At 41.6% G+C, this 16436-nt stretch overlaps 1 protein-coding gene across 1 annotated transcript; it reads left to right on the top strand.

Moving 5' to 3' along the window:
• The first annotated feature begins 3303 nt into the window (after positions 1-3303).
• LOC109891756 (fibroblast growth factor receptor homolog 1-like) lies at positions 3304-14075 on the top strand. The gene is made up of 12 exons (XM_020484243.2): positions 3304-3384; positions 8622-8718; positions 8856-9108; positions 9207-9345; positions 10710-10808; positions 10921-11081; positions 11208-11345; positions 11431-11542; positions 12012-12111; positions 12764-12863; positions 13002-13108; positions 13872-14075. The coding sequence occupies exons 1-11, from the start codon at positions 3372-3374 to the stop codon at positions 13086-13088; spliced, it is 1299 nt and encodes a 432-aa protein (XP_020339832.2). The 5' UTR covers positions 3304-3371; the 3' UTR covers positions 13089-13108; positions 13872-14075.
• Positions 14076-16436: the final 2361 nt, after the last annotated feature.

The raw sequence follows: 16436 nt of genomic DNA, 5'->3' as shown, positions 1-16436 counted from the left end.
TGGTTAGGCCTCTGTACGCCTATATAGATATTCCATTAAGAAAATCTGCCGTTTCCAGCTACAAGTCATTGACAACATTAACAATGTCTACACTGTCTTTCTGATCAATTTGATGTTATTTTAATGGTCAAATGTGATTTTTCCTTAAAAAAAACAAGGACATTTCTAAGTGACCCTAAACTTTTGAACAGTAGTGTATACAGTTGAAGTTGGAAGTTTACATACACCTTAGCCAAATACAGTCCTTGCTCGCACACGCTTTTTCAGTTCTGCCGTCAAATTTTCTATAGGATTGAGATCAGGGCTTTGTGATGGCCACTCCAATACCTTGACTTTGTTGTCCTTAAGCCATTGTGCCACAACTTTGGAAGTATGCTTGGGGTCATTGTCCATTTGGAAGACCCATTTGCGACCAAGCTTTAACTTCCTGACAGATGTCTTGAGATGTTGCTTCAATATATCCACATTTTCCTTCACAAAATAGATGGCATCATGAGGCAGTGCACCAGTCCCTCCTGCAGCAAAGCACCCCCACAACATGATGCTGCCCCCCCCCCTGCTTCACGGTTGGGCTGGTGTTCTTCGGCTTTCAAGCCTACTCCTTTTTCCTCCAAACATAATGATGGTCATCAAGGCCAAACAGTTCCATTTTTGTTTCATCAGACCAGAGGACATTTCTCCAAAAAGTATGATCTTTGTCCCCATGTGTAGTTGCAAACCGTAGTCTGGCTTTTTACTGGCAGCTTTGGAGCAGTGGCTTCTTCGTTGCTGAGCGGCCTTTCAGGTTATGTCGATATAGGACTTGTTTTACTGTGGATATAGTAACTTTTGTACTGGTTTCCTCCAGCATCTTCACAAGGTCCTTTGCTGTTGATCTGGGATTGATTTGCACTTTTCGCAGCAAAGTACATTCATCTCTAGGAGACAGAACGCGTCTCTTTCCTGGGCTGTATGATGGCTACGTGGTCCCATGGTGTTTATACTTTCGTACTGTTGTTTGTACAGATGAACGTGGTACTGTCAGGCATTTTGAAATTCCTCCCAGGGATGAACCAGACTTGTAGAGGTCTACAAAAAAAATCTGAGGTCTTGGCTGATTTCTTTTGATTTCCCCATGATTTCAAGCAAAAAGGCACTGAGTTTGAAGGTAGGCCTTGAAATACATCCACAGATTCACCTCCAATTGACTCAAATGATGTCAATTAGCCTATCATAAGCTTCTAAAGCAATGACATTTTCTGGAATTTTCCAAGCTGTTTAAAGGCATAGTCAACTTAGTGTATGTACATTTCTGACCCACTGGAATTGTGATTAAGTGAAATAATCTGTAAACAATTGTTGGGAAAATGATTTGGGTCATGCAAAGTAGATATCCTAACCGGCTCGCCAAAACTATAATTTTTTTGCAAGAAATTTGTGGCGTGGTTGAAAAATGAGTTTTAATGACTCCAACCTAAGTGCAAACTTCCGACTTCAACTGTACATTGTTTTATTTAACTAGGCAAGTCAGTTATGATGAAATTCTTATTTACAATGATGGCCTAACACTGGCCAAACCCTGACGATGCTGGACCAATTGTGCGCCGCCCTATGGGACTCCCAATCACGGACGGTTGTTATACAGCCTGGATTCGACCCAGGGTGTTTATAGTGACGCCTCTAGCACTGAGATGCAGTGCCTTAGACTGCTGCGCCACTCGGGAGCCCTAATGCAAGTCATGAGATCACAAATTCGAAGGGCAGAAGTTGTGAATAATGTTGCATCTTTCTGAATGCCATGGGTATGGGGTATTTGATTTAGGCAGAGTGGGACATTTGACAGTTTGAGCAGTTGTACCTTACCGTTATTCAACAAGTGAATAGCTAGCTTTTCCCTCTGAGCTTTGAAAGATGTATTTACTGTAACTATATTGACATACACTGTATGTGACACATAGGAGTTGAATTGAATCTAATCAGATGGAGAAAAAAATCAAACTCTAGGCTGTGAGCTATAGTATATCCATTACAATACACAGCTCTCATTTCTTAAGTCTTGTTGAGGTATATGCTTTATTTGGTGAATCAATTACTGATTATAACAGCTGGACAGAAACCTACCAACTCTACCTGGCCTATGATGGTAGAATGATACACATCCTGATAACAATTATATTTTTTTACATTTTTAACATTAGCCGGCTATTGCCGTGGTCATTTTCAGAATTGTCCCCCCGAAAAGCTTGATGCAGTGAATACTACTGAATAATTTATTTATTTTGTTTTATGTCTATTTAGTTTTTTAATTTATTAATTTCATGTACTTTTGTAAAATGTTTAAATTTAAAATGTATTTTGCAATAATAATAATAATAATAATAAATACTTTTGGAAAAAGGATGTATTGGAATATGAACTGTAAAGATCTGCCTTGTATATGGAGTGAATTAGTTTCTGTAACTATTAAAGCAGCCAATGAACTACACAGCCTGTCTCCCTTTTTCTTGTACAGACTTATTCGGCGGCAGGTAGCCTAGTGGTTAGAGCGTTGGACTAATAACCGAAAGATTACAAGATCGAATCCCCAAGCTGACAAGGTAAAAATCTGTTGTTTGGCCCCTGAACAAGGCAGTTAACCCACTGTTCCTAGGCCGTCATTGAAATAAGAATTTGTTCTTAACTGACTTGCCTAGTTAAATTAAGGTTTTTAAAAAATTGGGATGTTAACATGAAAAATGTCATGTAAATGTATAATGGTCATGACTTAATAACAATGTCATAACTAGCCTAAGCTAGACAATATTCTCAGAATGGTCTGTTGTATAGTAATCCCCAGGTGTTAATAAACCTTAGGACCACATATGTTCGAGAAGCAAAGCTCAAAGAACTGTTGTAGAAGTACTTCCTATAAGGAAACCACAATATAGACACCATGTCGGCCCCCATCCCCCTTAGAGATATGTAACTGTTGGTGAATGTAAACATCAGAGCACTGCAGGGAAATGCCTCCCACCTCATAGCACTCCATGACACACACGCTTGATAACCACAGAGATGATTAAATGGAACCCTATTTTTTTTTTACACATGGCCAAATTTCCAGCTTTAACTCTTAATGTTTCATTTAAAACAATAAGTGGCCCGTCATAAAGTGTTAATCAACAGCCACTTCTTTTGTCACCCAAAAGCTCATACTAGTACATGATTGTAGGATGACTTGAAAGCTAAATTGTTGCAGCGAGACAGTGGTGCTGAAGACTAAGCTCCTCTTTCCTGTGAGTGGGGGACAACAGGAAGTGAGGTAAAGAACATATGTAGGTGGTCCACAAAGTGATCACAATAGAAAAGATTTCACATGAATTTGGATAGAAGGTGTATGAATATCTACCTGCATGGGCTCTATGGGTAAGATCTCTCTATATCAGCTCAATAAAACTAATTAAAAACTCATTATACTGTAGCTCTATGCCTACTTCAAATAACATTTTATTGGTCACACACATATTTAACAGACATTGCGGGTGTAGTGAAATGCTTGTGTTCCTATTTTCAACAGTGCAGTAGTATCTAACAATTCACAACAATACACATATCTAGAAGTAAAGAATGGAATTAAGAAATATATAAATGTTAGGACGAGCAATGTCGGAGTGGGATTGACTAAAATAGAATACAGTATATACATATAAGATGAGTAAAGCAGTATGTAAACATTATTAAAGTGACTAGTGTTCCAGTATTAAAGTGGCCAGTGATTCCATGCCTATGCTGTCGTGTCTTTGGCATCATTAAAAGTGAAGATTTATTATATCAAATCAATTCTCTAATTATTATTACGTGATTAAACTAATCATGTAAACGTAATTAACTAGGAAGTCAGGGCACCAAGGAAAATCTTCAGATTACCAAATTATAACTTCAGATATTTTAATATCTGATCAATTAGTCTTCTACTAATGAATTATTCTTTACCTCACGCCAGTCTCATTCCAAACGTAAATTGTTGGTTATCTCCGCGAACACAGCCTTTACTATGAATCATCCATACACCAATTGGCTTAATCATTTATTTACTAACTAAATAATCACAGAAATGCATAAACAAACAAACAGTAGATAGGTTGCTAACAAGGATAGGGAAGATTCCCCAATGGGCTAATCCAATATGATGGCTTGGTGGACAAAGGGAAGTGGGTGTGGACAGAAAGACAAAAGGGATCACTACACACAGTTGATAATTATATTTATTGAAATGCTAATCCTTTGCACATGAACACTCACTCATTCGGGAATAATTGCAATCGATATATATTTACACCCATGTGTCGTCGTGATCTCTTCGCATCCCAGGTTTACATCATTTCTAGCTGCAGACTAGTAATTAGTATCTAAGATTTGCTCTTATTCTGTAGGGATTGATAGTCTCAGAGTTGAACCATTTCCAGCCGTGTAGCCAATGCTCCACGTGGTATGGTTAGGAATTCAATAACTATTCGCAATCACAGCTCACGTGGGTGGGTTTGCTTAGTCTTGGTACTCAAACCTGTGCCACGTCAGTTTACACAGAGGTACGCATGGTCTGAAGAGGATTTCCTCGTAACAGTAGAATAGCCGGTTCTATGATGCCTGATCATGTCTGTGCTCACGGGGGCGGGCCAATGACTTAGTTAAACTTTAAAGGGAATACAATTCTATCACATTAAAGGCTTAACATCACATTACATCATTTCACAAATAGTTTCATCTTCAACTCATTCATTTTATACAATAATTAGATGGAAACATAATTGAGAAATGTGCACATTCAGAGATATACAGTTGAGGACGGAAGTTTACAAACACTTAGGTTGGAGTCATTAAAACTCGTTTTTCAACCACTCCACAAATTTCTTGTTAACGAACTATAGTTTTGGCAAGTCGGTTAGGACATTTACTTTGTGCATGACACAAGTCATTTTTCCACCAATTGTTTGCAGACAGATTATTTCACTTATAATTCATTGTATCACAATTCCAGTGGGTCAGAAGTTAACATACACTAAGATGACTGTGCCTTTAAACAGCTTGGAAAATTCCAGAAAATGATGTCATGGCTTTAGAAGCTTCTGATAAATTATGTCAATTAGTCTATCAGAAGCTTCTAAAGCCATGACATCATTTGAGTCAATTGGAGGTGTACCTGTGGATGTATTTCAAGGCCTACCTTCAAACTCAGTGCCTTTTTGCTTGACATCATGGGAAAATCATAAGAAATCTGCCAAGACCCCAGAAAAACAATTGTGGACCTCCACAAGTCTGATTCATCCTTGGGTGGAATTTCCAAACGCCTGACAGTACCACGTTCATCTGTACAAACAATAGTACGAAAGTATAAACACCATGGGACCAAGCAGCCATCATACCGCCCAGGAAGGAGACGAGTTCTGTCTCCTAGAGATGAACGTACTTTGCTGCGAAAAGTGCAAATCAATCCCAGAACAACAGCAAAGCCCTGTGAAGATGCTGGAGGAAACAGGTACAAAAGTATCCATATCCACAGTAAAACAAGTCCTATGTCGACATAACCTGAAATGTCGCTCAGCAAGGAGAATCCACTTCTCAAAAACCGCCATAAAAAAAGCCAGACTACGGTTTGCAACTGCACATGGGGACAAAGATCGTACTTTTTAGGAAAGCCCTGACCTCAATCTTATAGAAAATTTGTGGGCAGAACTGAAAAAGTGTGTGCGAGCAAGGAGGCCTACAAACCTGACTCAGTTACATCAGCTCTGTCAGGAGGAATGGGCCAAAATTCACCCAACTTATTGTGGAAAGCTTGTGGAAGGCTACCCAAAATGTTTGACCCAAGTTTGACCAAATACTAATTGAGAGTATGTAAAGTTCGGACCCGCTGGGAATGTGATGAAAGAAACACAACCTGAAATAAATAATTCTCTTTACTATTATTCTGAAATTTCACATTCTTAAAATAAAGTTATGATCCTAACTGACCTAAGACAGGGAATTTTTACTCTGATTAATTGTCAGAAATTGTGAAAAACTGAGTTTAAATGTATTTGGCTAAGGTGTATGTAAACTTCCGACTTCAACTGTAGTTATGTGTGTTTCCTGTCTTCTCTGAGGTCACCAAATGAAACACGCTCATCATACCCATCCCTTAACCTCTCTAGGGTACGTGGGATGGTAGCGTCCCACCTCATCAACAGCCAGTGAAACTGCAGGGCGCCAAATTCAAAACAACAGAAATCCCATAGCTAATATTCCTCAAACATACATGTATTTTACACCATTTTAAAGATACACTTGTTGTAAATCCAGTCACAGTGTCCGATTTCAAAAAGGCTTTACGACGAAAGCAAACCAAACAATTATGTTAGGTCAGAGCCAAGTCACAGAAAAACACAGCCATTTTTCCAGCCAAAGAGAGGAGTCACAAAAAGCAGAAATATAGATAAAATTCATCACTAACCTTTGATGATCTTCATCAGATGACACTCATAAGACTTCATGTTACACAATACATGTATGTTTTGTTCGGTAAAGTTCATATTTCTATCCCAAAAATTTGAGTTTACATTGGCGCGTTATGTTCAGTATTTCCAAAACATCCGGTGATTTTGCAGAGAGCCACATGAATTTATAGAAATACTCATAATAATCATTGCTAAAACATACAACTTGTGCATGGAATTTTAGATCCACTTCTCCTTAATGCAACCGCTGTGTCAGATTTTTTTAAAACTTTATGGAAAACCAATGCAATAATCTGAGTACGGCGCTCAGACGACAAATCAAGCCAAACAGATATCCGCCATGTTGGAGTCAACATCAGTCAGAAAAAACATTATATATATATTAACTTACTTTTGATGATCTTCATCAGAATGCACTCACAGGAATCCCAGTTCCACAATAAATGTTTGTTTTGTTCGACAATGTCCATCATTTATGTCCAAATAGCTCCTTTTGTTAACGCATTCAATTCACAAATCCAAACTCACGACGCGCGGGCAGGTCCAGGCGAATGTTCAGAAGGAAAGTCATATTACAATTCGTAGAAACATGTCAAACGATGTATAGAATCAATCTTTAGGATGTTTTTAACATAAATCTTCACTAATGTTCCAACCGGGGAATTCCTTTGTCTGTAGAAATGCAATGGAACAGAACTCGCTCTCACGTGAACGTGTGAGACTAAGCTCGTGCCTCTCTGGCAGACCTCTGACTCAATCCCATCTCATTCGCCCCCACTTCACAGTAGAAGCCTCAAACAAGGTTCTAAATACTGTTGACATCTAGTGGAAGCCTTAGGAAGTGCAATATGACCCCATAGACACTGTGCAGGCTAAGAGTTGAAAAACTACAAACCTCAGATTTTTTCTCAGGTTTTTGCCTGCCATATGAGTTCTGTTATACTCACAGACATCATTCAAACTGTTTTAGAAACTTCAGAGTGTTTTCTATCCAAATCTACTATATGCATATTCTAGCTTTTATGGCTGAGTAGCAGGCAGTTTAATTTGGGCATGCTTTTCATCCAAAATTCCCAAAGCTGCCCCCTACCCTAGAGAAGTTAAGTGTCCACGGACCATTCCCACCTTCTCAGAAGTGGACATTTTGTTTCATTTTCCCATTTTGGGGATTTAGGGGTTCGGCCATGTGAAATCCTTTGTTCACTCTGTGGTCTCTCTGCATGAAAAGGGGAAGAGAGTCTCCGCCAGGAATTTACGACCTGAGATGACAGAACCTGGGTGTAGGAGAGACAGAGAGGGGGAAGCCCCGATCTATACCCAGAAAGGGACACGTCATGACAATGTATATAGGGCAGCAGCTACTAAGGTGCAGGGTTGAGTAACCGGGTGGTAGCTGGCTAGTGATGGCTATTTAACAGTCTGATGGCCTTGAGATAGAATATGTTTTTCAGTCTCTTGGTCCCAGCTTTGATGAACCTGTACTGACCTTTGCCTTCTGGATGATAGCGGAGTGAACAGGCCGTGGCTTAGGTGGTTGATGTCCTTGATGATCTTTTTGGCCTTCCTGTGACATTGGGTGCTGTAGGTGTCCTGGAGGGCAGGCTGTGTGCCCCGGTGATGCGTTGGGCAGATTGCACCACCCTCTGGAGAGCCTTGCGGTTGCTGGTGCCGTAGCAGGCAGTGATACAGCCCGACAGGATGCTCTCTATCGTGCACCTGTAAAAGTTTGAGGTTCTTAGGGGCCAAGCCAAATTTCTTCAGCCTCCTGAGGTACACACTGTTTGTGTGGGTAGACCATTTCAGATCATCAGTGATGTGTACGCTGATGAACTTGAAGCTTTCCACCTTCTCCACTGTGGTCCCATCGATGTGGATGGGGACTTTAGAACAACTCCTTGCTCATCACTTCACATTTTTGCTCATGATTCCTCAGATGAAGGCAATGTGCGCACTCAAAAGAACAATGTCATATGTGAATACAAGCAACAATCACACAGAAACCTCCCTCATCAACAACGTAACAAGACCTTCAAATATAATAAATTATCTTGATAATACATTCTCAACAGATCCTGTAGTAGGTGAGTCATATAATCATATGTCATGTGAGATGTTTACTGATGGCGGTTTCTCATGCTGTGATGTAACGGTGAACATGTCTTTTCTCAGATGGTGTCAAATTTAATGGAATGTTCTACATTTTAATCGGTATTTCTGGGTTTACTCTTACCATTGCCCTTATACTGGCCATTCTGTGGACAATGAAGTAAGTTTATAGCTCAACTACTTGTTAACATATCAAACGTGTACCTTTCCTTAATACAGTATCAGCAGCGGATGTGTTTATTCCATACTGGATGCAGTAATATACAGTACAACTAACTTTCTTCATACCCTTTCCAGGTATCGCACTTTGATTCACACCATTCAAGAGCTGCAGGGTGTTGAGGGTCTATTGGGCAGAGCTGCTCCATCCAACCCCCCAGCTCTAAGTCCCCTAACCTTGAGGAAGTGTCTAGTGCGTGAGACTAGAAGCCCACTAGAGCTTGTCTCTGTCACTCTGGGACAGGAGTATCAGAACACTAGCTCGCCCACTCCCCTGCTCAGGCAGACAACCAAGTCAGCTTCTAGGTCTCTCTGGAGACCACAGCAAACGGTAAACTCAGGTTGAAGAAAAAGCTACAGGGTAAAATAACATTCTCATACTTAAATCTAGCTGTAGAATGATGTAACAGCGTGGACTTAATTTCCCAGGGTTCCTGCTTCAACACATCAGGGCTGGGCATGCAGCAACTCATCAAAGCAGGGAGGGAAGGGGTGTACTACAAGGCTAAGATGACGCGTGGCACCTGCAAGGGTCACTCCATTGTCACCTGCAAGATGACCAAAGAGTGTAAGGACAAATCCACCAAGCTTACTACTAAACTCAGCTAAAAAAGTAACGTCCCTTTTTCAGGACCCTGTCTTTCATAGATAATTTGTAAAAATCCAAATAACTTCACAGATCTTCATTGTAAAGGCTTTAAACACTGTTTCCTATGCTTGTTCAATGAATCATAAACAATTAATGAACAAGCACCTGTGGAATGGTCATTAAGACACTAACAGCTTACAGACAGTAGTCAATTAAGGTCACAGTTATGAAAACTTAGGACACTAAAGAGGTCTTTCTACTGACTCTGAAAAACACCAAAAGAAAGCTGGCCAGGGTCCCTGCTCAACTGCGTGAACGTGCCTTAGGCATGCTGCAAGGAGGCATGAGGACTGCGGATGTGGCCAGGGCAATAAATTGCAATGTCCATACTGTGAGACGCTTAAGACAGCGCTACAGGGAGACAGGACGGACAGCTGATCGTCCTTGCAGTGGCAGACCACGTGTAACAACACCTCACCAGACCGGCAACATCGTCGCCTATGGGCACAAACCCACCGTCACTGGACCAGACAGGACTGGCAAAAAGTGCTCTTCACCGACGAGTCGCGGTTTTCTCTCACCAGAGGTGATTGTCGGATTCGCGTTTATTGTCGAAGGAATGATCGTTACACCGAGGCCTGTACTCTGGAGCGGGATCGATTTGGAGGTGGAGGGTCCGTCATGGTCTGGGACGGTGTGTCACAGCATCATCGGACTGAGCTTGATGTCATTGCAGGCAATCTCAACGCTGTGCGTTATAGGGAAGACATCCTCCTCCCTAATGTGGTAGCCTTCCTGCAGGCTCATTCTGTCATGACCCTCCAGCATGACAATGCCACCAGCCATACTGCTCATTCTGTGCGTGATTTCCTGCTAGACAGGAATGTCTTGGTGGAAGAGTAGGGTAACATCTCACAACAAGAACTGGCAAATCTGTTGCAGTCCATGAGGAGGAGATGCGCTGCAGTACCTAATGCAGCTGGTGGCCACACCAGACACTGACTGTTATTTTTTATTTTGACCCTCCCTTTGTTCATGGTCACATTATTCCATTTCTGTTAGTCACTTGTCTGTGGAACTTGTTCAGTTTATGTCTCAGTTGTTGAATCTTGTTATGTTCATACAAATATTTACAAATATTACGTTTGCTGAAAATAAACACAGTTGACAGTTTGAGGACGTTTATTTTTTTGTTAGACAATACCAAAAAGACAATGCACTGTACTCCTCACAATAATACATGTACCAATCACAGCCCTCACCATCAGAGGTTTACTGTTTGAAATGCACCCAGGAGCTTATACCTACCAAAACAGTTGATAAGCGTGGTGTGTTCTCTGTAGGGGTTACCCACAGGAGGGTAGCCAGAGAGGTGAACATCATGAGGAAGCTGGGTACCCACAAGAACGTGCTGCAGCTGCTAGACTGGAACATCACACAGGGTAAGAGTCACAGACTCGTTTATTAAGCATTCATTGTTTCTGAAATTTGGACCATGGCAAAAAGTTATACACTAAGGTGGTGTTGTGTGTGTTTCATTTTCCTTTACTCCAGCTCCTTACATGCTGATCCTGGAGTCGGTGAGCAGTGGGACCCTGCGCAGTTTCCTGCAAGTGAATCAACACCAACTGAGCAGGGACAGTGATCTGCAAAAGCACTTCACCACAGCAGCATATCACATTGCCCATGCAATGAGACACCTGCGCTCTAAAATGGTACATTAGAATCATTTGAAAAATCCATCAACAATGTCATATATTTCACTTTTGCCTGTGGTCACCACACATACATATTTGACTACAGTCCCCATAATCTCTGTTGCACAATTGTTCATACTACAGGTGGTGCACTGTGACCTAGCCCTGAGGAACATCATGGTTAACCATTTCCCCAGAGAGGTGAAGCTGGCGGAGTTTGGATTGGCCCAAGACCTGACTCTTTTGAGCAGCCGTCGCAGCAGCCACAAAGGAGACCACTTGGTGAGGAGGACTGTCTTGGAGTCACCCAGACGTTGTGACCAGAGCATAATTTAACTTGGCTGTTCTTTTTTGGTTCTGTTCGCAGCAAAAAGTGCCCCTGCGTTGGTATCCCCCAGAGTACTTCAGAAACAACTACTACAGCTTCAAAGGGGATGTCTGGGCATTTGGCATTGTGCTGTGGGAGATGCAAACATTTGGTAAAATGGAAAGAGCACCTGAGATTAACTGAGAAAAATGTATTCACTAACGTATTAATAATGAATTTTCATTTTTTAGGGGGTAGATCAAATGTAATATTAAAGATAGATTGTAGCTTCCATCAATGTAATTGTCATTTCCAATTGTCATTCCCAATCCCCAATATGCATTTTTTGTAAATGTATACAGTACCAGTTAAAAGTTTGGACACACCTACTCATTCAAGGGTTTTTCTTTATTTTTACTATTTTCTACATTGTAGATGTTTAACTTTGCTGTTTCACAAAAGTTTTGAAAATATATCAATTTTACAGACACAGTATATTTTACATTTGTGATCTTGTTGTTATTAGTCCCACCCTTCAGCTCCATTCAACCCCTCCCATCTAGCTCTTAACACCATCCATACTGGATTTCCATTTGCCATATATTTTTTAACAGTGCTGTAATGATTTGTCTTAATCTTAGGGACCTTACCATATCCCAACCTGGAGACTTTAGAGTTGGTGGTGCGCTACATCTGCTCTGGACACAGGAACTCAGAACCAGAGACATGTAGGCCAGAGATGTGAGTAATTATCCCCCTTCAGATACTTTTTTTACATGGAATATTTCCAGGCATATCTGACTGCTCATGTGTACTTGCATGTCTGTATACTGGTGCGCTAGTAAACTTAGCAAAAGAAAGAAATGTCCCTTTTTCAGGACCCTGTCTTTCAAAGATAATTCATAAAAATACAAATAACTTCACAAATCATTGTAAAGGGTTTAAACACTGTTTCCCAATGAATGAACATGCACCTGTGGAACGGTCATTAAGACACTAACAGCTTACAGACGGTAGGCAATTAAGGTCACAGTTATGAAAACTTAGGACACTAAAGAGGCCTTTCTACTGACTCTGAAAAATACCAAAAGAAAGATGGCCAGGGTCTCTGCTCGTCTGCGTGAACGTGCCTTAGGCATGCTGCAAGGAGGCATGAGGACTGCAGATGTGGCCAGAGCAATAAATTGCAATGTCCTTACTGTGAGACGCCTAAAACAGCGCTACAGGGAGGCAGGATGGACAGCCGATCGTCCTCGCAGTGGCAGACCACGTGTAACAGCACCTGCACAGGATCGGTACATCCTAACATCACACTTGCGCGACAGGTACAGGATGGCAACAACAACTGCCTGAGTTACACCAGTGTTTATGCCACATATCCCTTTCCTTCTAGACTGCAGATGATGAAGGACTGCTGGCTGGAGCCCTACACCCAAAGGCCCTCCTTCAACGACATAGTCAGTGTCCTGGAGAACATCCTGGAGGATGATGCAGTGAGTGTGGCATTTTCAGTTACCGTTCCCCTTGCATCTCCCATCCTTCTCTGTTGTAAAAACGTATTTAAGAGGCAATCTAGGCATGCAAAATGTTACCTTTCCATGCAGTAATTTGTGTTTGTATATTGTCTGCAGGATTACATCGAAGTGAACAACAGACTAGCCAATGTTGGATATGGCGACCAAGATCAAGTCTGCCTTACTCTCCTTCATGACGACTGAATATGTGCAGAGAGGAAGAGGTGAAGCCTCAGTATATAGATCATCTTTGATATGTGCAAGTTACTTCATGCATAACATGTTTGGATGTGCATGTTTGCAAAATCTGCTTTTTCTTTTACTTAGGGAAGTAGGTCTACTACAATGACCTTACACTGAGTGGACAAAACATTAGGAACAGCTACTTAATATTAAGTTGCACTTCCTTTTGCTCTCAGAACAGCCTCAATTCATCGGGGCATGGACTACAAGGTGTCAAAAGCATTCCACATGGATGCTGGCCCATGTTCACTCCAATGCTTCCCACAGTTGTGTCAAGTTGGCTGGATGTCCTTTGGGTGGTGGACCATTTTTGATACACACAGGAAACTGTCGAGAGTGAAAAACCCAGCAGTGTTAAAGTTCTTGAGACACTCAAACCGGTGCGCCTGGCACCTACTACCATACCCTGTTCATAGGCACTTAAATCTTTTGTCTTGCCCATTCACCCATTCACAGAATAGCACACATACACAATCCATGTCTCACTTGTCAAGGCTTAAAAATCCTTCTTTAACATGTCTTCTCCCATTCAGCGACACTGATTGAAGTGGATTTAACAAGTGAAATCAATCAGATCACAGCTTTCACCTGGTTCAACTCCAGGTGTCATAAATGCATGACCCTCCCCTTGTACTGTAAAGTAAATGGAATAACTAAATAACTAAAATAATAATAACTTTAGTGACCCTGTGTTTATAAATGTGGATATCAACTTTGCCACTTCTGCATGTTTTTGTGGCACAGTTGGTGCCATGCAGGGCTACGGGCCAGAAGGTTGAGGATTCGCTGACAACCACAGAAGAGCTCACTCTCCCTGCCTGTTTCGTTACTTCAAGATCAAAGACGGTTGCAGACAATGATCAGCTAGGGGGAATCAGATTTTCAACATTTTGATGCCATATTTTATCATATAAAATACACTGCTCAAAAAAATTACGGGAACACTAAAATAACACATCCTAGATCTGAATGAATGAAATATTCTTATTAAATACTTTTTTCTTTACATAGTTGAATGTGCTGACAACAAAATCACACAAAAATTATCAATGGAAATCAAATTTATCAACCCATGGAGGTCTGGATTTGGAGTCACACTCAAAATTAAAGTGGAAAACCACACTACAGGCTGATCCAACTTTGATGTAATGTCCTTAAAACAAGTCAAAATGAGGCTCAGTAGTGTGTGTGGCCTCCACAATGCCTGGGCATGCTCCTGATGAGGTGGCGGATGGTCTCCTGAGGGATCTCCTCCCAGACCTGGACTAAAGCATCTGCCAACTCCTGGACAGTCTGTGGTAGTCTGTGGTGCAACGTGGCGTTGGTGGATGGAGCGAGACATGATGTCCCAGATGTGCTCAATTGGATTCAGGTCTGGGGAACGGGCGGGCCAGTCCATAGCATCAATGCCTTCCTCTTGCAGGAACTGCTGACACACTCCAGACACATGAGGTCTAGCATGGTCTTGCATTAGGAGGAACCCAGGGACAACCGCACCAGCATATGGTCTCACAAGGGGTCTGAGGATCTCATCTCGGTACCTAATGGCAGCCAGGCTACCTCTGGTGAGCACATGGAGGGCTGTGCGGCCCCCCAAAGAAATGCCATCCCACACCATGACTGACCCACCACCAAACCGGTCATGCTGGAAGATGTTGCAGGCAGCAGAACGTTCTCCACGGCGTCTCCAGAGTCTGTCACGTCTGTCACATGTGCTCAGTGTGAACCTGCTTTCATCTGTGAAGAGCACAGGGTGCCAGTGGCGAATTTGTCAATCTTGGTGTTCTCTGGCAAATGCCAAACGCCCTGCACGGTGTTGGGCTGTAAGCACAACCCCCACCTGTGGACGTCGGGCCCTCATAGCACCCTCATGGAGTCTGTTTCTGACCGTTTGAGCAGACACATGCACATTTGTGGCCTGCTGGAGGTCATTTTGCAGGGCTCTGGCAGTGCTCCTCCTGCTCCTCCTTGCACAAAGGCGGAGGTAGCGGTCCTACTGCTGGGTTGTTGCCCTCCTACGGCCTCATCCACGTCTCCTGATGTACTGGCATGTCTCTTGGTAGCGCCTCCATGCTCTGGACACTATGCTGACAGACACAGCAAACCTTCTTGCCACAGCTCGCATTGATGTTCCATCCTGGATGAGCTGCACTACCTGAGCCACTTGTATGGGTTGTAGACTCCGTCTCATGCTACCACTAGAGTGAAAGTACCGCCAGCATTCAAAAGTGACCAAAACATCAGCCAGGAAGCATAGGAACTGAGAAGTGGTCTGTGGTCACCACCTGCAGAACCACTCCTTTATTGGGGGTGTCTTGCTAATTGCCTATAATTTCCACCTGTTGTCTATCCCATTTGCACAACAGCATGTGAAATGTATTGTCAATCAGTGTTGCTTCCTTAGTGGACAGTTTGATTTCACAGAAGTGCGATTGACTTGGAGTTACATTGTGTTGTTTAAGTGTTCCCTTTATTTTTTTGAGCAGTGTATATGCAACAAATCTTCCACCAACAGATTTATGTGCCAATGCACCACACAACCAATAAACAAAACATACCGACTTCGGGTCTTCAATATCACGGTTTTCATTTTCAACACAACAACAAATATACTGTCTCGACAAACAGAAAACACATCCCTTCCTACCTTAGGCTTACCAAGTATCAAAGGCTTGGCTTGACAATCTCTGAATGTCATTAAACTTTTTGGTCTCTTTCCAATTATAAAATGCAGCTGGACAGTTTGGATTGATTGATTGATTGTATTTGTCAGTAAAAAAAACACATATACAGTATAAACAAATCATTGTAAAAGTGACTGGGATTGCACAATAAAGTCAGGGACTAATTTCCATTGTGGCCCCTACATTTGCTGCAGCATATGCTAGTAATATATGGACTAAATGCACGTCTAATTTACACATCTCCATCTGACTTTCGGGGGTCAACCAATTGTTTTATTGTAAATATTATTTTTGATTCATTTTAGCTGTATAGTTTTAAAACAGCATACCACTTGCATATTGTTGCTTTAAATCATTGTGCACCTGAGCACTACGTCATTGTCTTTCTCTCTCTCCATCAATTCCATTCAAATTGCATCCAAAATAGATAATCCTGTTAAAAAAGTATATATATATATATATATATATATATATACTTTTTTATATATATATATATATATCCTAGCCTACCTCTTTCAGCTAATAATTTCAGATAATAAATTAAATATTTAGCTAATGAATGATGGGCTATAAATAAGCTTCTAACTCATAGCCTCTGTCTCTTGCACAATACACACCATGTGCT

This window comes from Oncorhynchus kisutch, linkage group LG6 (assembly GCF_002021735.2).
Source record: "Oncorhynchus kisutch isolate 150728-3 linkage group LG6, Okis_V2, whole genome shotgun sequence".
Classification (NCBI taxonomy): Eukaryota; Metazoa; Chordata; class Actinopteri; order Salmoniformes; family Salmonidae; genus Oncorhynchus; species Oncorhynchus kisutch.
The sequence above is the reverse complement of the archived record's forward strand: the minus strand, read 5'-3'. Positions and strand labels throughout refer to the sequence as shown.